We start from the raw sequence: 24,758 nt of genomic DNA, 5'->3' as shown, positions 1-24,758 counted from the left end.
CCGAATGATGAGATTAAGTTTTACATAACAATGATGGAAATGCATCTAGTTCATGACAAAACTACGAAGATGTGAAAATGGTGATAGATGACTGTTGATCTGTGTCGGGTACACGTTTGTTGTCAGAGATGCTTGGTCTGTCACAATTCCTGTGAATCTTTCAAACAATGCGCACTCGTCGGTAAATGACGGACGATGTCGACGTTTAACTTACTGTATTGATTTTTTCAGTTCTTGTATTCCCTTCACGTTCCTCAGCAGTCTAACATCGCAAGATTCGATTCCCTCGATACACAAAAACTTAACCCCAAAGCAAAGATCAGACTGTCAAGCGTCCTCGTGACGGAGATTGAGATGTCACCAACTGAAACGTGAATAGAATAGCAGAGTTTCGCGCTCTATGTCCAACGAGTTGAATTGTCCATAAGGTGTTCAGAGATCAACACTGCAATTTATATAAACGTCGAGAGTTTCCAAAATCCGAATATGTAATAAGAAAGAGCGAGACTAGTATCAAAATGACTTTAAAAGACGGCGGGAAAATGGCCTGAACATGCCGTGATATGGCTAGATCGCCTCGTTCGCTGATGTTTAACAATCCGGGATATAGAACGAGTACTGTTTGCAGGTCTCTGATCTTTAATAAGCGGGTAGATCACATCAGTACAGTTTGCTGTACTCTGATGTTTAACAAGCGGGTAGATCACATCAGTACAGTTTGCTGTACTCTGATGTTTAACAAGCGGGTAGATCACATTTCAACAAGCGGGTAGATCACATCAGTACTGTTTGCAGGTCTCTGATGTTTAACAAGCGGGTAGATCACATTTTAACAAGCGGGTAGATCACATTTTAACAAGCGGGTAGATCATACCAGTACAGTTTGCTGTACTCTGATGTTTAACAAGCGGGTAGATCACATTTCAACAAGCGGGTAGATCACATCAGTACTGTTTGCAGGTCTCTGATGTTTAACAAGCGGGTAGATCACATTTTAACAAGCGGGTAGATCACATTTTAACAAGCGGGTAGATCACATTTTAACAAGCGGGTAGATCATACCAGTACAGTTTGCTGTATACAGACATATGTAATCGGTTTACTGTGTAATACTGATCTATATTGAAATTTTTTATTGGTTTTAAGAAGTACTAAATAAAAGCAGAATTCCTGGGTTCTCATTACTGCATACAGAATACTATAACATGGTATGTTTGTGAACTGTTATTCCAAAGCAAAGGAGACATCACGCTGTACTGTATACAGGCAGTGTACCCAAATAGAATTTCATGGTTTTCTTTGTGGTATCTTATTATTACGAGGCTACGTATAGAGAATAGAGGGAGATTATGTAAATTGCTTAATATTGAACCAAATGTTATGCTTAACAATAGGATAGAAGTAATGAAGGCACGGTGTTCTAACATGTATCGACATATATCTCTGAGGTCATATGTAGACAGGATAAATATTTGATAATGTTTTCACTGCCCATAAGTCTGGAAGGTTTTAAGTTATGTCTGACTTTAGAATCCGACACTGCCTCACACCTTGGGCTATATAAACGTGTCTCATAGCAACAGTATACTGTCAACAGAAAACGTAACATGTCCTCAGTTGAGTCTTTATATCAAGTGGTAAAACAGAATGGGATATCGTCCCGATGGACTTTCCGAATGATTGGTATGGTCGGTGGCGAGAAAGTATTTGTCGTTCTGGTGAAGGCAACTTAGTTCCTTTTCTACCAAACTATTGACCACTCCTATTATCACAATGAACGTTTTAGGTCAAGAATAAGGTGACATTTATAACTGGAATAGATTTTGTCTCGGACAATGTTTGTGTTGGAGGCTCTGATGGAATCCCCAAGAGAAATGAAGATGATATCATTTCACGTCAATACCCGATAATTTCCCCAGACAATAAGTGATGAGAGGATTTTACAGGAGATATTTTCATAAGTAGGTATCACTGAGGTGCGTCTAATAGATTCATTCGCTACACTGAGCCAATGGCTAGTCACGATAGTGTTGGTGTCTTGCCGCCGTATTGATCACAATTAATTACAACCATAACCGGTAACATCAGGAGGTGGACAGATCACCGCTGATCAATTAATTAATAGCCACTGGTCAGATATAAAAGATGGCGGTCAGATATCACAATACGTAAGATGAACAGCTTTTTATCCACCATACCAAATGTGATTTTAAGTACGTGGTACTACAGTATAGTTCAGGATTGATAGAGCATGTTTACGGTCGATAATCACTTGATGACAGTACAGGAAAAATGTATTCATTTAGGATGTACTTAAAGCAAAATAATGTGAAGAAAGAAGTAATGACAGTTTCCATCAATGTATGTGAAATAACACCAGAATTATCACTATGAAGAAAAAGAGCCATTTTTCAGTAAGTGACATAATCGATAGAGAAGCTGACGAGGTATATATTATTGTCGCACTTTAAACAGTGACTGGTGATTGCCGTAATATACAGGGAATTACGAAAACGAATGATATAACTTGTGTCATAAATCATTAATAATCTGTTAGTTACTTAGCCTATATTTTATTGACATCCACATTATTACACTGCACTGCAGTAGTTGACACGTGCTCCCCTCGAGGCAGTCCGGACACCCGGTGGGAGTAGATGCTGTGCTGTCTTGGCGATACAAGAGTGAGGAATCCGTACCTAGCCATATCTCCCCGAGGACAAGGGTTAGCGCTAACATCTACAGGCCAACTCCCAAAGCAATCTCGTTAAAAGTCGACTTATTACAGCGATAAACACAACACGCGTAATGCAAAGACCCCATTTAGCTGTGCTCTTATTGACAGACACAGAACGAAAAGTATTTATGTCTCGCTATAGCAGAATAGTATAACGCCGGGATGGCTTTTGTATTTTTTAGGCCAATTATTACTTATCTGTCAGTTCATTACTACTTTAGATATTTGATTCGCTGGGATTTGCACACAATGAATGATGATCACCCACATCACCTGATCGCTAACACGATCCTACCGCTACGTTAGCTATCGTGAATCGTTAAACACCAGCTTACATTGCTGAGACGAAACTGCATGGGAAGGCATTAAAACTGTGCTGTTACCTAATCATGAAAATATAACACCAACTGTAAGTGCCAAAACAGCGAAAAAAATATAACCTACATGCTGTTTGCAGTCTTCATTAAAACCTATCCTGTGTGTTTTATTATGATATTCTGTTTAAACAATATCACAGAACAGTTTCCTTGTCAATCTCACAGTCGGCCACTGAACCGAGAATGAGAGTGAAATTACTTTTTGATAATTTTGCACTCGGCGTCCTTGATGACGTCACTTTTACAGATATATTTCCTTGCAAATGAAATATTTCTTAATTTTCGTTGTAACTTCTGATGTCATATGAAAACCACAGCTTGTAAACTGTAATTAGAATGTATTTTAAATATTACCGACAATTTACTTTGTTTGTCTCGGTTTATTCCAAAAAATTACAAATATTGTTTATGGAAGTGTTTTGTCAGTAGCGGTATTCAACTGGAAAGTATGCTGCTAGCTTTCTGTCGAACGTAAATCTCCATTCCCTACAAGCCAATTAGAACCCATTGACATGTAACCAGACTACAAATTTAATCGATTTACCTAAATCAAATTTGCAGTAAAAATGAATACCAACTTTTGAAGAAGTGTCAAAATAAATTCGGAAACGACAGCCTTCGGACAGATTGACTGAGGGTTGTGAAATCCATGGTGACGTATGTCGATTTCACTGACGATGGTCGGTAACGACTGGATGTATCACGTGATTCCTGTTACCGGAAGTGACAGCTAAACCATTGTAGCGACAACTCATGAGCGACACGCCGGATCGTCGTCTCCATTGCTTGTCAAATTCTTTACAAAGAAGCCATGAGGTTTAAAACTGAGTTGTACAAAATGAAAGTATTTCAAAGCAGTATACTAAAGACTAAAGGGTATTGTAATCCTGTGCTACTTGTGAGACACCATGAAACGTTAGGTTGCTGTAGAGATATGCTGTAGACCTGTGTTGCTATAGAGACATGCTGTTACCCAGTGTTACTTGTGAGACAAAATGAAACGTTAGGTTGATGTAGAGATATGCTGTAGACCTGTGTTGCTATAGAGACATGTGGTAGATATATGTTGCTATAGAGACATGTGGTAGACATATGTTGCTATAGAGACATGTGGTAGACTTATGTTGCTATAGAGACATATGGTAGACATATGTTGCTATAGAGACATGTGGTAGACATATGTTGCTATGCTGAAATTGTGTCGGTCATAAGAGAAACAGCGACATTTTGTAGGATACCCTTCTCCAAATTTCGTTATTCATGATTGATAGTTGACACCGTTGTTTTATTCTTCCATTGTGCACGGGTACATTCCGTGTCATGCATATGCGACCAGGAGTGTTGTTTATCATCATGATGACTAACATAAGATTCATGTCCAGACCATCATAGAGACAGATTCTCCTTTCCCTTAACATCAGTCATTATTAGATATGATCACCTACACAATCACAGCGTGAATAGTTGTTAAACCAGGTAGAATACAAGCTTCCGCTATGTAAGGTAGCAGTTGGACCGTGTTCTGGTTCTACGTGTATTTTACACGTCATACATCAATACGTGTTGGTCTAAGTAGCTCGGTCCGGCGTTTTCAGGCACATGATCAGGACACGGTCAATCAAAGGTCCTGATAATCAGGACACGGTCAATTAACCCCGGCGACTAATCAGGCTAGATACACCGTGTTTACACAACGCTACAGCGATCGACCTTGACAGGAATTATCTATTGTTTTCGTCTATTAAATCCGAAGCGACAGTGTCCAAATCAATTATGTGTCTCCACTCAATGGTCTAGTAAGTTTGACAATACATTGCATCGACGTCATAGTATTCGGATAGTGGTGCATGCTGCATCTGATGATGGAAAACACAGGATTTACAGATAATCTCGACAAAATAATTTAATTAATTGAAAGGATTCACTCTCCTCCCTTAGCCGTTACTACATGAATCTAAGCAATTAATATCTGCGCTTCAAGTGGGGATATTTAGATTATAGTGCATTTCCTAACATGATATACTGTGTAGGCGTCAACAGGTAATACCAATGTGTATCAACAGCGTTGTTACAGGCAGGGCCAATGTGTATCACAAGCGTTTTTACAGGCAGGGCCAATGGGTATCAACAGCGTTGTTACAGGCAGAGCCAATGTGTATCAACAGCGTTGTTACAGGCAGGGCCAATGTGTATCAACAGCGTTGTTACAGGCAGGGCCAATGTGTATCAACAGCGTTGTTACAGGCAGGGCCAATGTGTAACAACAACGTTGTTTCAGGCAGAGCCAATGTGTTTTAACAGTTTAGTTACAGACAGGGCCAATGTGTATCAACAGCGTAGCTACAGACAGGTCAAAGTGTATTTGTTTACTTATCAATCAACCGACAAATGTGTACACAGTACATTTGTATCTGGTACCATACAAAGCCACATTCATCATCCTCATTAACTTTATTTTGTAAGGACATAAACGATTCACATCGTCTGCAATCTGACTTGATTAAAATCAGTAGTGTAAGGTCAAACCCTCCGACCTTGGCCTCATTCAGTAGTGTTATGTCATCGAACTTCTCATTGTTGTCTCCGTTTTCCATTCTCCTACTTCTTCGGTTTCCATTATTAGAGTTTTATGATGTCAAACATTTCTATTTCGATGTCCTTCATGAGATTTGTGTCGTTAACTACTTCCTCTTCCGTTTCCCTCACTTCCGGTATTGCTGAGTTGTCGACATCGTCTTTGATTTCCTGCAGTAGTGCTGTATCTGCTGTTTTTTTTTTTTTTTTGTTTGTTTTCTACGGTACTGATATTTTACTGACTTATTCCCCTTTCGTTTCCTTCATTTTCTTCATTTTTGAAAGGAAGGTTGAACGCGACAAATAGTAAAATGTGATCGAATGGTAGATCGAACGTAATGTAATGTTTTCCTTCTCAGAATGATAGAATTGTTCTGCTCCCTATAATAACCCATTATATATGTTGGTTCGTGTTGCACTCTGATAAAACATCCGGTAAAGGTAATACATTATTAGTGCTGTATCTGCTGCTTACGGTACTGGTATTTCACCGTCTTCTTCCCCTTGTTTCCTTCATTATCACTATTGCTGAGTTGTCGACATCTTCTTTGGTTTCCTGCAGTGGTGTTTTATCTGCTGCTTTGTGTGTGTGTGTGTGTGTGTGTGTGAGGGTGGGTTGGTGTGTGTGTGTGTTCTACGGTACTGCTATTTCACCGCTTATCCCCCTTGTTTCCTTCATTTTCAGTAGTGCTGAGTCGTTGACTTTGCTTTCCTTCAGTAGTGCTGTGTCCACCCTGGCTTTGGTAGTATTATACGTGCTGAAGCTCTCTATTCATCGGTTGGCTGTGGTACAGCTATATCGGATAAACACTACATAAAGATAGTGTCCCGTGTGTATGTAAAATAGATTTAGAGTTAGTTGACATAGCGGGACACAATATCGTCTCGGGTATCATTTAACAATGGGTTCGGGATCCAGGATATCAGCATAACTACGGGTGTTGTATCCCTGGTGTTTACAGCACGCAGACGTGTCGACGACTCTGCCATTTTGTTAAAGAGTCATACGCACGAACCAATATGATTGCTGCCAGTGTTGAGTTATGACCTGTAAGTAGAATGAAATGCCTGGCAAGTATCAGGGGAGCGACTTTACGACTGACGCAAGTCACATGTACGTACTTAATTGCAGAATCTCGTTCAGTGCCATAGGAAGGCAAGTGTTCACAATATTAAATCAAATGAAACCCCGAATCTCTCCGACATCAAAGTTCCTGAAAATACTCCCATGTGACCGCTGTCAGTAACTATCTGCCAAATGTGAATATACACATTCTGGCATTTGTCAGCTTTTGTGCGTTGAACCTTTGGCTATGCGAACAGCGACTAACAATACAAAACATCAAAACAGTGAAAACGTTGTCATCATCATCATCATCACCAAGATAAAAGATGGATGACGATAAAGCCGGAAGCGGCTGTGTATGTATCTAACATGCGTGATGAATGACAAGATTCGATTAGACAATGTAGTAGAGTGTATGCTTAAGCTGCATATTGACTGCAATCTAACTATGGGATCGATATTAAATACATTATACACTCTTTGATGACGTTCTCTATGCAGTTTGTACGTCGTAAAGTGGTTCCAGGTTTGCGTCAGGTTAATATCAGAGAGCATCGAAAACAGGGCCGTTGTCATGTTGAACTTAGCCTTGCGTAAAATGCTGTTTGCGATAGACACGTGCCCTTGTTACATCAGTTGATGATAGAAGTGATGAATAAAAGGGTAGGAAATCAATCAGAATACCTGTGTGAAACACACAGAAGCTTTGTACCCTTAACTTTGGTCTGACACTTGAGAAACGTTTTGTTTCGATCTTCAAGTGTTCCACGTGTTCAAACAAGTAAACACAATGTCGCTCCAAATGATAGTGCAATCCACTAGCTTATGACCATAGCAACGCCATTTTAAAAACTATGCTCTGTTTTGTTACATTGCTGATTTTTTACGTGCCAGTGCACAGGTAAAAATAGGTATAATACGGTGGATATATTTCATAACGATTCCATTGGAATAGAGACATAATTTGTGCAGGAATGCAGAAGTAAACGACAGAAAATCCGGAACTTAACACACTGTTGTAATATAAATCCAGCATAGTAAACAAGGAAAACAATGTTTTTAAATGATAGGCCGACAAATCAGGGACTGAAATACGCTTCAATGACATTGAGCGCGCGTAGACCGAATAAATAGTAAAAAGCGCTTGGAAGGAAGGTTGAACGCGACAAATAGGAAAATGTGATCGAATGGTAGATCGAACGAATGAGATAGATACGGGAGTAAGAAAATAAGAAACAAGTGTGATAATTTGATGGAATTACAAACCAAGCCGTTGTATAGTTTGTGTTCAGGGAAGCCACTATTTTAAATTGTAATGCTTTCCTTCTCAGAATGATAGAGTTGTTCTGCTCCCTATAATAACCCATTATATATGTTGGTTCGTGTTGCGACGCAGATCACTCTGATAAAACATCCGGTAAAGGTAATACATTATTAGCGTACAACCTGTTCATTGACATGTAAACTATCAAGTATCGGCCTCCCTAGGCACGTACACTTTCAATAATTTACAATTGCAATTAGCTTTTTCCTTTGATTGATAGACTAAAACATCGCAGCCATTATTTTATGGAGACCAATTCCTAGAAATACTAGTCAATAAAGGACTCGTTTGCTGCTGTAGAAATGCCAGTTTGCATTCTTAATTTCTTCTGTGTTTAGAACCAAAGCGCATGTAACCACCTGCGTTCATAATGAAATCAATAAAACGCACTGGCTCATTATGTGGTCACCTTAATGTAACGTAATACAGAATTAAAATGTTATAGTATTTAAAACGTACATTGTTTGATATAAATGTGTATTTTTGTTTTGTTGGGTGACAGATATTCATATAGCAAGTATATACACGTTAATTCTGTGAAATGAGAAACTTCACACAATATGGTGAAGAATCCATTTCCGTCATTATGGCATCAGTTACATTATAGATGTGAATCACGAATAAATTATAGCTCGGAAGCAACTCGTGAGTAAGTAATTCATGTACACATGTAAGATAAACATGCACCCACGGGGTAACTCACTCGTGAGTAAGTTATAGCATACGGGTAACTCACTCGTGAGTAAGTTATAGCCTAAGTGTAACTCACTCGTGAGTAAGTTATAGCCTAAGGTAACTCACTCGTGAGTAAGTTATAGCCTAAGGTAACTCATTCGTGAGTAAGTTATAGCCTAAGGGTAACTCACTCGTGAGTAAGTTATAGCCTAAGGGTAACTCACTCGTGAGTAAGTTATAGCCTAAGGTAACTCACTCGTAATTCATTTGAGACAGAACAACACAAATCGGGATCCTTCGGTTCCCTACGTATACGAGACGATACATCACTCGATTACGGAAGTGACGAAGGTTCTAGAGCTTTAAACCGGAAATCAGGCGAAATGTAAATCAGTTGTTCTCTTAACGTCATTGGTTAAATTGTTTTTTTTTCCCGATAAGTTTCACACTATTAATATATATATGTTTGTTTGATATGCTGAATTATTTTAGATATTTAGAATACACGTATTTCCACGTTAAAGCTTAAGAAGATGTTTATGGTCAAGATATTTTTATCCAAGCAGCTGCAATGAAAGTTCCAGCAAATAGCTGTTCAAGGAGGCCTAACCGTATCTCCTCTGAGTATATCAACACACAATACTATGAGGTACTCGCTGCGCTCTCCATAAAATAGTTTACTTTACAATTAACTTTAAATATTCGATGCGTAGTTCAAGAAGAGAATACTATTTAAAAGTAACTTATGAGTACATGTAGATGATGAGTAAGTCGTGAGTAATTTAAGGATGATAATGTACAGTGTTACTGACGAGAAGATGATGGGTAAGTCGTGAGTAATTTAAGGATGATAATGTACAGTGTTACTGACGAGAAGATGATGGGTAAGTCGTGAGTAATTTAAGGATGATTATGTACAGTGTTACTGACGAGAAGATGATGGGTAAGTCGTGAGTAATTTAAGGATGATAATGTACAGTGTTACTGACGAGTAGATGATGGGTAAGTCGTGAGTAATTTAAGGATGATAATGTACAGTGTTACTGACGAGTAGATGATGGGTAAGTCGTGAGTAATTTAAGGATGATAATGTACAGTGTTACTGACGAGTAGATGATGGGTAAGTCGTGAGTAATTTAAGGATGATAATGTACAGTGTTACTGACGAGAAGATGACGAGTAAGTCGTGAGTAATTTAAGGATGATTATGTACAGTGTTTCTGACGAGAAGATGATAGTAAGTCGTGAGTAATTTAAGGATGATAATGTACAGTGTTACTGACGAGTAGATGATGGGTAAGTCGTGAGTAATTTAAGGATGATTATGTACAGTGTTTCTGACGAGAAGATGATAGTAAGTCGTGAGTAATTTAAGGATGATAATGTACAGTGTTTCTGACGAGTAGATGATGAGTAAGTCGTGGGTAATTTAAGGATGATTATGTAGTGTTTCTGACGAGTAGATGATAGTAAGTCGTGAGTAATTTAAGGATGATAATGTACAGTGTTACTGACGAGAAGATGATGAGTAAGTCGTGAGTAATTTAAGGATGATAATGTACAGTGTTACTGACGAGTAGATGATGGGTAAGTCGTGAGTAATTTAAGGATGATTATGTAGTGTTACTGACGAGAAGATGATGAGTAAGTCGTGAGTAATTTAAGGATGATAATGTACAGTGTTACTGACGACTAGATGATGAGTAAGTCGTGAGTAATTTAAGGATGATAATGTACAGTGTTACTGACGAGTAGATGATGAGTAAGTCGTGAGTAATTTAAGGATGATTATGTAGTGTTACTGACGAGAAGATGATGGGTAAGTCGTGAGTAATTTAAGGATGATAATGTACAGTGTTACTGACGAGAAGATGATGAGTAAGTCGTGAGTAATTTAAGGATGATTATGTAGTGTTACTGACGAGAAGATGATGAGTAAGTCGTGAGTAATTTAAGGATGATTATGTAGTGTTACTGACGAGAAGATGACGAGTAAGTCGTGAGTAATTTAAGGATGATAATGTACAGTGTTTCTGACGACTAGATGATGAGTAAGTCGTGAGTAATTTAAGGATGATAATGTACAGTGTTACTGACGAGAAGATGATGAGTAAGTCGTGAGTAATTTAAGGATGATTATGTAGTGTTACTGACGAGAAGATGATGAGTAAGTCGTGAGTAATTTAAGGATGATAATGTACAGTGTTACTGACGAGAAGATGACGAGTAAGTCGTGAGTAATTTAAGGATGATAATGTACAGTGTTTCTGACGACTAGATGATGAGTAAGTCGTGAGTAATTTAAGGATGATAATGTACAGTGTTACTGACGAGAAGATGATGAGTAAGTCGTGAGTAATTTAAGGATGATTATGTACAGTGTTACTGACGAGAAGATGATGAGTTAGTCGTGAGTAATTTAAGAATGATTATGTACAGTGTTACTGACGAGTAGATGATGTGAAAGTCATGAGGCGATTGTTAGCATTCGTTCAGTTAAAATGAATACCATGGATTGCTTCATATATCCCATTGCAGAAATGGACACATTCAACAGAGACAAACATAATGCAGTTGTCGGACAGGAGTGAAAAACACGTGAATAGAGACAATAGAGACATTTATCAAACAGAAATATAGGCATTTGTATTTAAATGGTCTCAGTATATATATCTTAACACAAAGGATAATACTACTTCTGTGTGTCGGCCAGCTTGCATGGTGAACACCATGGTCATGATGGTTTGCTTTCATATTTAGGATGTCATTAAATCTGTGTTTAGTATGCTACATTTCACACAAAGTATGCTGTTACCGGACGTCATTCGGCAGTATAACACGACTGAACGCTTTAACACATTAATTTGTTTCCAATGTGTTACATTTCAAAACTATATGTTCTGTTTTAAGCAAGACTTCAATTATCATACCATTCTTGTCGCGCTTCTACAGCAAAGGGAACATATACCAAACCAAACGATGGGTATATCATATTTATGATAAATATATACAAATTTTATCCGAATGCGATGGTATTTCTTTGGTCTTTAACGAGTTTATAATTCCAGTCGAGCCAAGTGTTGAAGTGTAGCAAAAGCTACGACTATCTTATGCACTAGTATTCATAACCTTTCTATATGATGTAGTTGAGTTGAGTTTTCTTAACGTGATGGTGATCTCCTGTCAGACATGAGATTTCAACCTGTAACACAATTTGGTGTGCCCATGTAAGAACTAGGAGGTTAAAGACAAATTTATTGGCGGACCGATTATCAGTGTTTCCGGAACTCGACTTACGATACCGTCTACAAGGAAGGCACCAGACAAAATTCAGCTTCCGAAGCTTTGTTACCATCGAGGTTTGATATGGGTTTTATGGCGAGACAACAGGTCATGCATATTCGTTTAGACGATAGCAATTCAATAATATATCAACTATTCTAACATGAAATGTCATATAAGTAACCGACCTGGAGTTCAATGTCTCTGCGGTTATGAAACACATTTGACATTTTTCCTGGCGATTTTGGTGCAACCGAGCTTATTTCTAGCTACCATTTAACTGGTCTTGGTTGAATGACTATGACAGTCCTCATGAAAAAAAAAATGTAAAATAAGACTGTGTCAATCCGGGTTATATTAGCAAGGCATACAAAGGCTGTTACTGGTGGATCGATAACAGATCGCTCAGATGTGAGGGTATGATGCGTATGAACGCGATAACGGCAACGCATGATTGCATAATATATCCATAAACGATTCAATTCAATATACATCTTTAATGATATCCCTTCTACCCCTGTTCTTGAGTTTAGTATTAGGAGAACCTATGTTTAGGTTTTTTGTAATTGTAATAATGCTTAATGCCGGAAATCAGGTTTTTGTCAACAGTAATCCAATCTGCTGGTTTCGTTGATTGTTACTATAAATGCAGTGTTGAGAACATTGGAGAATTGATATCCGAGTTCGGTCAGGACTACCACATAATGTCTCAGACTTTCGCGACGAATTCCCTCCTGACTCAATTTTGGCAATTTCATACTTAATCAGGGTCTGCATTTAGACTTTTCCACTTAATCAAAATCGAAATGAAAAGATATGGGTAGTTTGTGCTGGAATACGGAAATAAAAAAAGTATCAAGGGCAATGCGCGCCGCCCGCTGCCACCATAAGTCCCAAGCCTGGCCCGTATCTTACACAGATGTACGTGTGAGTTGATCTTGTTTCTTAGTTTAATTTACTCCGCCGTCGCAACAAAACTACATATAGCAAGATCGTACAACAGCTATGTTACACAAACAACATCAGCAACAAGTACACAATAAATTGAATCAGTTTTTGAGAGCTTTCTGCTCGTTTCCATGTGAATAATTGCTGCGAGACAAATTACTTCCGGTCGTGTTGACAAACTGAGAAATATTTGCAATTGAAAGTCGTCCGAGGTGTTACTATTGATACAATATACAGGGTTTTGGCTTCTGCCTTTCTGAGCGACTGATGGAATTGGATGAAATGTAAATAGCTGAGAAGCACATGAAATAACCGTTGAGAAAATCCAACAGCGTCTTGCCTTCCGTGTCTATGACTAGCGCGTGCTGGCTGGTGACGCAGGAGCCGACGAGGCGGTGATTCCGTCTATTGTAACCTGTCATGTAATCCCGATGTAATACACATGTTTCGTTAGGGCAACAATCGTAGCGTCAATTACGACATCATGTCCAGACAATTTCATAAACTGATAAATCACTGGTGCTGACGAGATGATCAATGATCTTGGCCATAATGGATGGCCAGCATAATGCGTAAGGCTCCGAAAGACCGGGTATTATTGCATTTCCCTTGAATTATTCAGTCAAGAATGCAAATATACCAAGAATTTGCACAAATGACATCTAATAATGTGTTTTCTAACATAAAAGCCGACATCTTGTATCGCGTGGTCCCTGGATAGATGGTTGAGATGAAGTGTTTAGGTGAAGTCGTAAGTGTGCGCTCAAAACATCCGGTAGTTTCATGGCAACTATAAGCCTAACATGCCTTTTCTGTGCTTTTAAGTGGTTGGTATTAACACTAGAGATGATTGCTAGCTATTAAAGATACGCACAGCAAATTTATGGAAAGGTCTTATAATCGTGTTCAAAATATTTGCCTTCAAAAATAAGAAGGAAAATGAAAAAAAAAATGGTAAACGATGAACTCAAAGAAAGACAAAATCGCACACCACGAACAGTGACTAAACACTAGGTCAAAAGTCGATAATGCAATTACACCTGGCGTATATCCGTAAGGTATTGTAGATGCTAAATTGTTGTCTTCTTACTTATCAAATATGCAGCACGTACTATAACTCATAGAAACAGGACCGATTATAGACTGTTCATGAATAATAAGACGAGGAAGTCTGTTGATACTGGGCCTTCTGATGACCAGGGTAAAGGTGTATCCGTCTGGAGCAATCGTAGGTTACCTCGCCCGGTCCAGCATTGTAATACAGGTGACATACTGCCCTACATTTCCCGCGTTTTTATGACAACCGTCTCAATGTCACGTGATGTTGTTTTATCCGAGAGCTGTTTTGCCAGATGAACATACTCAGGGCCGCGTCATGAACGACCATTACAGTGTACACAGACCGGGCCTAACCAAAGACAATTCAGCATTAAGTAACTGCAATACCGAATCTATTTTGGTATCCAAGCCGTGAGCAATGGGCTATAATTCTGCTCTCGTTGACGTCCACCTTCCATTACAGCTATTGCTTTTCCGTGTTTACATGATTAGTCTAAAATGCCCATTGTCATACAGGAAATAAAACAGAAACCAGCAATACTTGACAGAGCTGTATTATTACATCAGTGTAAAAGGTAGTAAGTAATCTGCAGTACCACGCCTAAAGCTCGATAGATCACTCTCGATACTAGTAATTCATCCACGGGCAGAACCATAGTTCTGGGAAGTTTGTCGGTCATGTTGACATTATACATGAGCTATTGTGGGCAAGCAGGTTCCAAAAACGCAACCGATATGGATCTTTGTGGTCGCTGTGGGCACGCTAAGGTCTATCAAGGGACCGTGCATGGAAAAAAATGATTGATAGTAAAGGCATGATGAGTAAGCAGGAACTGTCCAGCTACCATGTGTTACCCGGACTGTCCAGTCAGTATGCCTGGACAAGGGGTTATGGAGATATCCTAACCATTTTCAGTGCCATTCTTGTTTTACTCGTGCTTTAATCAGCAAATAAGCCATGAGATACAGTAGGATAAATTTGCGGCCGATAAATCGAGGTGATACTGTTACAAATTACTTCCATTGACCAATCAAATGTCGAGTTACATCTCGTATGGATTCGAATATTCAATGTTCGCTCGTCCTAGGGCATGGGTTGTAAGAATGTAGGTAAAAGCTGGTGATGTGCATCTTGTTGATTAATCCCATCAACCTAATTCTGTGCTGTGTCAATAACCTGTCCGATGACGGGATCACTTTACTGGTACGTTGTGTTACACCTGCTCCACTTTACAATATAGCTTAAGGCATGACAGGAGATGCCAATTATGTCATGGTGTACTCAAAGACCTCTGAAGTTTTACGTAACTCTCACATGCGATGCGCACGCGCAATTGATATCACGTGGAGGGTTCTTAAACTTTGCACGTTTATCGTGTTCTGAGAACTGACCAGCAGATAGGCGTCAGTGTCACAACAAACGTACATATACATAGGTACTTTCTATGGTAAATAGTGACGACTTTGTATCCTAATTAGTGTGTCAACATTTGCATTACAATGAAATTATACAGACTATCATAATGGTAAATTGTTGTCACAATAAATTTAAAAATTCGATAAAAATCGAAAATGAAACGTAAGTTTTTCGCATATTTTAGATGTTACACGGCATTTACATAACCAGATTTGCTTCCTTAAAACAATTTAGCCAGATACATTACAACAGCCTCGATAACTCATCTACAACTTACCACTGCTTTGATTGTACTCGTCTTTTATAACAACACAATGCCCTACCATGGTGAACCTATACAACAAGTATGACGTTCCCATGATTAGTAGCGTAGGAGATAGGGCCCGTTTTCTTTGAAGTAGGTCAAATGTCAAATTGTAGGGCAGAGTGACCTACTTTTTATAGATGACACAATGTGAACTCATATTCCACGTATTAAGATTTTCCAGATATTCCACGTATTAAGATTTTGGAAAGTCAGAAGGACAGGAGGGCGAACGGACACAACGCAAAACTATGGTCTCCTCCAACTTCCGGTTTGGACTGATGAATAAAACACAATGCACAGCATGAATGTAGACAAATAAAGAAAAAAAGAAATGGATGCTAGACACCAGATAAAATAACAATAAGAAATTGATGTTTGAGGAAATGTGCAGCGCCTTTACAAATAACATTGGACTTAGAACTAAGGAAGGGTTTGAAGAGAGAAAGCAGAAATTAGAAATAGGGGGTAGAGAATGGATGGTAAAAGATATCTATTTAGTTAGAAAACCTGGTTACATTCAAAATAAATGATCAATAATTTCAGTTCCAGAGTTGTAGAGGACTATCTAATAGCTTTGATGATGATGACATTTATTGATTATGTAACGATGTTATGATGATAAGGATGATGAAATAGTATCATGAAGATTTAGGAACATCAATGATAATCATTTCTAATGTATAATGATGATGGTGGTGGTGGTGTTGATGATGATGACTGAAGTATGATGATGTTGAATTGATGCTCTCATAATGATGATCTTAATGAATATGTTATTATGATGCACTAATGTACCTGTAGCCATGTTAAATTAAATCAAAGTAAATAAGTAAATAAATAAATGAAAAAAGAATTAATGATTAAGATATCAAAACTAAAGACATCACTAAGGCAATGTAAATCCTATGCGCATGCTCTCTAAAGGGACGTTCCAAAAATTTGTTTTAGAGTTAACTTCCTTATCTGAAGAAGAAATTACCCCTACAAGAGATTAAATCTAAGAAAAGAGTATGTGCTGCTTGGCAAACCAATATTATGTTACCTATTGTAACTATGAGTTTTTTTCTGTGTTTACCTATCGGCTATAGACTACCTTATCCACTGAAAAGTTATCACCGAACCTAAACATAGAAATAACAAGATGGAGCCACGAGTCGTGACTAATCATAACTGATCAAGGTAATGGTGTGTGACATGGTTATGGATAACATTGAACCCTCGACTTTCTGTAACACCCTTAACGGTAAGCGAACCGATGTTTGCCCTTCCAGTTTACACTATCATATTGGCAAATGCTGAAAAATTGTCTAGAAATGTCACTAATCCTGCCCATTTTTGATGTGTTGCTTTCTACAGGAATCGCTACGAACTTGTTTACTGAGCAGAAAGCGTTGCATCTCTGCGACTCGGATCACACGATAGGATTAATAAAGCGCCCATGAGAATCGGAATACCATAAAACCGGGTCAGACAGCTGAACCTCCTCAAAATCGTTATCGAAGCGCCTTTGGGATCACTATTGCTGTTCATAGTTTTAAGGGCCAATAAACCTGAGGGTAACAAGCGCTCTTGGGATTCAAAGAGTTGTGTTCTTGTATAAAAGCCAATATGATGACTTGGCTGGCAGCTCCTGGGATTTTCCTATTCCCAAATCGAGGCAGACACATCTACATTTATAAACACTAATTTCATTCTTCCCTACTTTGGCAAAACTTTAAGATTGCTAACACTGGTATAGAGTGTCACGTGCAAGGAACACATATGGTGTTCAGACGGGCATCGTACTAAACTTGGAAGTCCCTTCCGCTCTGAGCAGCGATTTAGCCCAAACTGATGAGTGACGGTATAACCTGATTGAGGCCGGCTCTAGGGAGAAACCGCTGATGATTCCTCCACTAATATTTATCTCAATCTAATTCCAGACCCGTCGCATCCTGGCTCTAGGATCTTTATTGAATTCATATTCCATATTATCCATAAAAGGAACCACAGGAATCCATGACATTTACTTAGCAGAGGCATTTATATATGAACAACAGTTTGATAAACTACAACGTAAATGTTGACATATTTCAAAGTTCATAGAAAATAACTTAAATATCAGCGGTATCAAGTTTAATGCCATCTCACAAACATCTCCTTTACACCCCACTCTTCCTGTTTATTCCTGTCCTCTGCTCACTTCACTTCACATTGACTCCGATCTATCCCCTTGATGATTCCCCAACCCCTCCCATTAATCCCTCTCTCAACCCTCAGGGCCCCGATCCCTCCATCATTTCTCACGTGATCCCCCTCTCACACATGATCCATTTGCAACGACAAAATCTTTTACGTGTTCTCCATTCTAGGACAAAATATAGAACAGATCCCTTATAAAATATAAACAGCTTCAACACACGGAACTTTCATGGATCTGTTCCGTGAACAAGGATATCTCAACCCCATTTTTAAGAGTGTTTCAGGTCTACACGAGTCAACCATCGTGTTATCCATTTGAAGAATCTTTCCCCTTTGGTTGAGAACACCATATCTCACCCGCATGTTGGTTGTAGATTCAATCAATCTCTTCTTCAGTAAAACGTATGTGAGAAAAATATACAACAGCATCATCGTTGGAGGACAAAGTACCATTATGGTAGTCCACAGAAGCTGATAAAATACAGCAACAGCATATTTGTATACGCGTCTTTATGTTGTCACATATACAGAAGCACCATCATGCAATTAAAAATAATGGTATCAACGTGCATGAACAAAATGATGGAGCCGGTCTACTTCAAGGCTTGTCAAGAACACACGCAGTGAAAAGTTAACCCAACGAGAAGTTGTTTTGGAGTTATGTTTGATGTTACAACTTGTTATCCCTTTCATGCAATTATCTTTAGAAAGTAGGAAAACAAATATTGTCGATTTCCCGCCACATTGATTGGAATTAAGCCAGAATCCTTAATTTAACGATAGAGCGCCGGTATGATGAAGAATTAATACCGATTTGATTGATCTTCAGACTAAATGACTTCGAAAATACAAGTAAAACGAATAACTGGGATATAAATGGGGTTAGATTAAAAACATTACGTAATTAGATCACCATCAATCTTTGCTTCCGATGTTAGAATTCCCACACAATAGTCCCGTTGCCCACGGCGTGTTAAGTATGTGAGCCGGAACCTTGATAAAACGTCCGATTTAAATTAAATTACAAAATATTAATGTAGAAGACCCAGTTCCACCCAGGATCTCTCGTTTGTAGAGTAGTATTGGTTCGGAAGAATATTGAAGTAATGGAATCGCTATAAATTGTGTATGATGGTGTAATGTGTCATATTGTCCTCCTACCGTAGTACACCTTGACAAGTAAACGATCATGTATCTAGTCTTGGTAACTACGTGCACATATGTAAGAATGAGTAAATTTGTACAAAGCTTTCACCAAGTCTCTTTTTTTCATCTAAGAATAGTGTCGTTTTATACCACATTGTTTTATCAAAGACAAAACATCTACTTCACACGCTAACAAACATCTCAATATCGCTACATTTGGAGCAATTTCACGTGGTACCGACGGTATTACTATGGACGAGCGTCACGAAACACATCGTACTTAAATATCATTAAAAACTGGAGAGCGAATTCATCGGAAGCCGTAAAGACCCAACTGCGATTTGATTTCAAATCGTTACTTCACATTAATGAGTCAGCGGGGTAGCATATCGCCCCGAGGCCGGCAGTCTTAGAACTGACATTTAACAAATCCTCAATACACCTCTCGTAGCAGAGACATGATTTGTTGCTTTACTTCCGGTTTCAAACTGTCAAACATGTTAAAGCTTTCAAAGCTACGACACAGAAACGTTTGTTGTCAATACAGAATTCAGCACATAATTCAGACACGGGTAATCGACATTATAACTATGTGGAAATGATGTAATATATACCATCGCGTCAATTTACAACTAATTACACGCAATGCACATTCAATTGAACGCTGTCAAGACGCCATATACTAGATTAAGTAGTTTTGCCGTGCCTACTAGGTTGCGCTAACAACTACACGGTATGGGATAAGACGTCACATTCCGTTTGGGGAGAAGAAATATCTACTGAACAATCCATAGCCTATGGACCTTGGTTGTGTTTTAAAGTAGGAAATAAAACACCCAATCCTTTACAGCCATCTACATTATTTATGATCTAGACGCCATAACACCTGTAATCTCAATTATCTGGATATGACGTTATTAGTCGAGCTTTGAAAACAATCATTTGACAGAACAGAAGAATTCAATAAAATGGTATGGTCCCAGGAGAAATCAGATGCATACACTTGACTGGATTCAGAAAACGATTTGTTCATTTGACTGTGAAATACACGTGCATGTGACGGTTGTACACGTGATTGTAAGCACGGTCTTTTGTACTTTAAGGTTCATTTTAATTTATTAGATAAATGTAAAAAAAAGTATGAAAATTTCGGCCCTTGGCATCACTGCCGAGTCATAGAAGAGCGAAACAGCAGTTGTGTTATCTGGTTCTATTGTAGTAACTATAAATTTGTATTTAAAGGTGTGTATCTTTTGTACAATCTCTCACAGAAACTTGTGCACATGCCTGTTGTCAAATCGCACTGACTCATTTGTGAACATAATATTTCTTACATGGATTGACCAATGACCAACAAAGCATAAGACGCTTACTCTTTCAGAGCATGTGGTCGAATTTCTCTCTTTTGTTCATGTTTTGCCCTCGTTATATCAATTTTGAGCATTGATGACTATTTCGTTAATTTATCGGTTGCGTTGGTAAAAGAGATGAACAAGTGAGAACATTTCATGGTCACTGCTAAGTTTTTGGATGCCATGTTTGTATCGCTGCGATAGGGCGAATCCCCGATACACTTAATCCTGGTATCATCTCATGTTTGTTGGTATTCGCAATGAATAAAATCTGAGACTTTTTCTTGGAACTGTTAACAATCATTAATTTGAAAATCGGGCGGGCTAAATGTTTATTTCGGTAGGTTAAGATATCATTTACTATTTACGATGAAAAGTTGTTTAAATAAGGAATCGTTAAATGGTAGTGATGCACTATGTGTTTTCTCATTGACATAACTATTAGGGAATTGTTGAAGATGTGGTGCCAATTTTCCACTGAAACATCCGTCCAAAGTGATGACCTTGTTATCGTCTACCCACTGGGCATTGGCATGATTCAACAGTTATTACGCGAATACATTGACTTACAAGTAAAGCATAGATGGCGTTAACATAAACATTCCTAACATCAGAACATAGAATAAATGAAGTTTATATAAATATTCCTAGCATCAGAACATAGCATAGAAAACATCAGCATAAGCATTTCCAGCATCAGAATATAAAATAAATGACTTTAACATAAATATTTATTACATTAAAACATAAGATAAATGACTTTTACATAAACATTTCTTACACCAGAACGTAAAATAGATGACGTTAACATAAATATTCTTAGCATCAGAACATAGCATAGAGGACATAAGCATAAACATTTCAAACATCAGAGCATAAAATAAATGACTTTAACATAAAATTAATAATTATAATACAAAATAAATGTTAATGTAAAAATTTATTACATAAAATAGATGACTTTAACATAAACATTTGTGACATCAGAAAATTGAATAATAGAAAATTTATAGTGTCCTGCAATTTCCCAACTGTAGTGATTGGATAACTGAAAATATCCTAGATGTAGTAATTCAAAAGTGGGGATGTTCATTCTAAATAAATAAAATGTTATAAAATACTGTTTGTTTACCGATGTTTAAGGGCGATACTCGGACGATATACTCCCAGTATTGTCTATCATTTATTGTACCACGGACAGAAAATGAGGACAATGCCATTTTGTGTTAAAATACTAAATTTCAGCTGTCATCTTAGTCAACAGAAACATTTTTCTGTTTTGTTTAATGATATCACGAGCATTTAAATTAAACATCTCCTACATAATAAGCTATATTGGTCTATAAATATCTACAAAAAAAATCGACATAGATTATATCCGGTATGTCGAAATTTCATTGTTATGCATGCTTAAGTTTAGGTAAACTCAAGAGGTTGCCATGGATAAAAGATTGATAAAAACAAAGCTAAATGGAGGAAATTATATGCTCTCTAGTGGTTTGGTTCTGGCTGATCAGTTCCTTGCAGGGAGATTTACTGTTAAATTTAATGATTTATGGTAGATTCACACTGGCATTGTTACACCATATTTTTGGTGGTCTGTGAATGATCTAGATTTCTTGCTTAATAAAGGCATGCTGATAACGTCACATGATTTCTGTCATCTTGACTTGGCGAACGTATTATACACCAAGGATTCGGGTATAATTACTTCCAGCCGAGTGTTTGTGAGACATTTCATATTTTGATCTTTCACTGCGTAAGCTGATTTGGGGATCAAATTAGGAATATATCCTTGTATAAATCAGCATTTTTCGGGAATGATGATTAATAATAAAGTCACGACCGAACAGTCATACTGAACTGGACATATTGTATAGACCATACATATAGCCCACTAAAGACCATCACGCTACTCTATTACTGTCCTTATTTCTGCTATAAATATTTCAATTTTTTTTTAGCTTTTCTATTTTCCATTAACTGTAAACTAAATCAGTATACTATTGTTTATGTGTTTATAAAATAAAACACAACTGTATATTTATTTTATTATAAGACCCGAAATAACATACAGGTATTTTTTACTCTGTATTGTGAGTACCTAAATAAAACACAACTGTATATTTATTTTATTGTAAGACCCGAAATGACATACAGGTATTTTTTACTCTGTATTGTGAGTACCTAAATAAAACACAATTGTATATTTATTTTATTGCAAGACCCGAAATGACATACAGGTATTTTTTACTCTGTATTGTGAGTACCTAAATAAAACACAACTGTATATTTATTTTATTGTAAGACCCGAAATGACATACAGGTATTTTTTACTCTGTATTGTGAGTACCTAAATAAAACACAACTGTATATTTATTTTATTGTAAGACCCGAAATGACATACAGGTATTTTTTACTCTGTATTGTGAGTACCTAAATAAAACACAATTGTATATTTATTTTATTGCAAGACCCGAAATGACATACAGGTATTTTTTTTACTCTGTATTGTGAGTACCTAAATAAAACACAACTGTATATTTATTTCTACTGGAATACCAAATAAATATACAGCAGTTTTTTATCTTTATTGCAAGAACAAAATAGCATACAACAGTTTTTAAAGTCTTTATTGTAAGTACCAAAATAACATTCAGTAGTTTTTAAATCTTTATTGTAAGTACCAAAATTATATACAGCAGTTTATTGATCTTTATTGGAAATAACAAATGACTATACAGCTGTTTAAATATATTTATTGTAAGAACCAATTAAATAAACAGTTGTTTAAATATCTTTATTGTAAGAATCAAATAAATAAACAGTTGTTCAAATATCTTTATTGTAAGTACCAAAATGATATACCATTGTTTATTTATCATTGTTGTAAATACGATTGTGTTATACCTATACTGATCTTTTACGTCCATAGTAGTAATGTATTGTACATTCAATAGTAAATAGTCGTTAATGTATCGTTACGTTTGTTATATAACGATAAGTTATTCCTTTATCTCTCTGACAATAATCATCATAGGTCTATTATACAGATCGAACATAAACAGATTGTTAAAAAAAATCCATCGAATTTCTTTGTTATCTAATGTACAATAACTGTTTCCGACTTAAACACATTTCACTTGAGGGCATCCGACTTATATCATTTGAATACAACTCGTCAATACCATACATGATTGGTCCATTGTGTTTGTTACACTGACATTTCCAACTTATACGCTTATCTTTTAGCTTCTTTCTCTATTCAATATGTACCGAAATACGCGATTATAACTTAATTAATGTTTTTCTTCCGTTGAAATGATGTTCCTTCCGTCTCATTTATTTTGCATGCTTGTATCTATCGACTCGCCATTTTTTGTGTTAGAGCCGTGCCATCCTGAGGCCGTTCCATATTAGCCGCTATTACCCAAGTAAAGATATATTTTCAACATCGCAAGTGAGTGTATTAGGATACAAATTACGTCAGTAAAAAACCTGTTCTTTATCACCAACAGCCCATCTATTGTCTTTATGATTTAGAATCCCTCTTTGAAGTGAACTCAAACACGATGTAAACATGTACAAACATATTGTTGTGAATATTGACTAGAGTATGACAATGATAGTAGTGATTTAGACTTAGGCATTAACGTCTGAACGACAGGGATTAGACATCTGTAAGTAATGAACTGTTCGGCTTCTTATCCTGAAATCTAAATGTTGACACCCAACTGGGGTTACAGAATGAGGCGCGGGGTTGAAGGAATATTCTGGAAATATCAAAATAACCAACAAAGTAACAACATGATTTTGTGAGGATTTAAATGTAAGAACAGTAAACAACAAAACAACACAGAACACTGCTTTGTGAAACACAACTGTGACTTGTTATCATTTAAGAATCTGCTGACATCCCATAAAGTGTGTCATTATTACCTTTAGGAATATTTCTTCCTTTAATAATTCAGAGCCGAAGTCAAGGAATGGCATGTGTCGCCATAAAACAACCATATTCATGCCATTCTTGTGACGGTTAAGGTCATACGGTGGCATTTGGGAATATTATTGGGAAAATACGAGAATAATTCCGACAGTGATACTCAACAATTTGTTGTACCTAATCAAACAACATGAAGGTTAACACAACAGGAGAAGGAGTCGAGCTGAGCGTGGAAGTCTGAACCGCGAAGGTTAACACAACAGAAAAATTTGAACTGAGTGTGGGAGTCTGGACCATGAAAGGTAACACAAGAACACAAAGATTCGAGCTGAGCGTGAGAGTCTGGACCGTGAAAGGTAAAAAACAATAG

General features: G+C 37.3%; 1 protein-coding gene across 1 annotated transcript in view; it reads right to left on the bottom strand.

Moving 5' to 3' along the window:
• LOC132561766 (neuropeptide prohormone-4-like) overlaps window positions 1–24,501 on the bottom strand; it is a 54,720-nt gene extending 30,219 nt beyond the window's left edge. The window contains exon 1 of the mRNA XM_060226466.1: window positions 24,385–24,501. Within this exon, the coding sequence (XP_060082449.1) occupies window positions 24,385–24,501 (117 nt within the window). The remainder of the gene's footprint in view (window positions 1–24,384) is intronic.
• Between the last annotated feature and the right edge of the window lie 257 nt (window positions 24,502–24,758).

The sequence above is a fragment of the Ylistrum balloti genome, unplaced genomic scaffold (assembly GCF_031769215.1).
Source record: "Ylistrum balloti isolate Yb309-2 unplaced genomic scaffold, AGI_CSIRO_Ybal_v1 Utg371276, whole genome shotgun sequence".
Taxonomy (NCBI): domain Eukaryota; kingdom Metazoa; phylum Mollusca; class Bivalvia; order Pectinida; family Pectinidae; genus Ylistrum; species Ylistrum balloti.
Note: the sequence above shows the minus strand (reverse complement) of the source record. Positions and strands in the feature narration are given on the sequence as shown.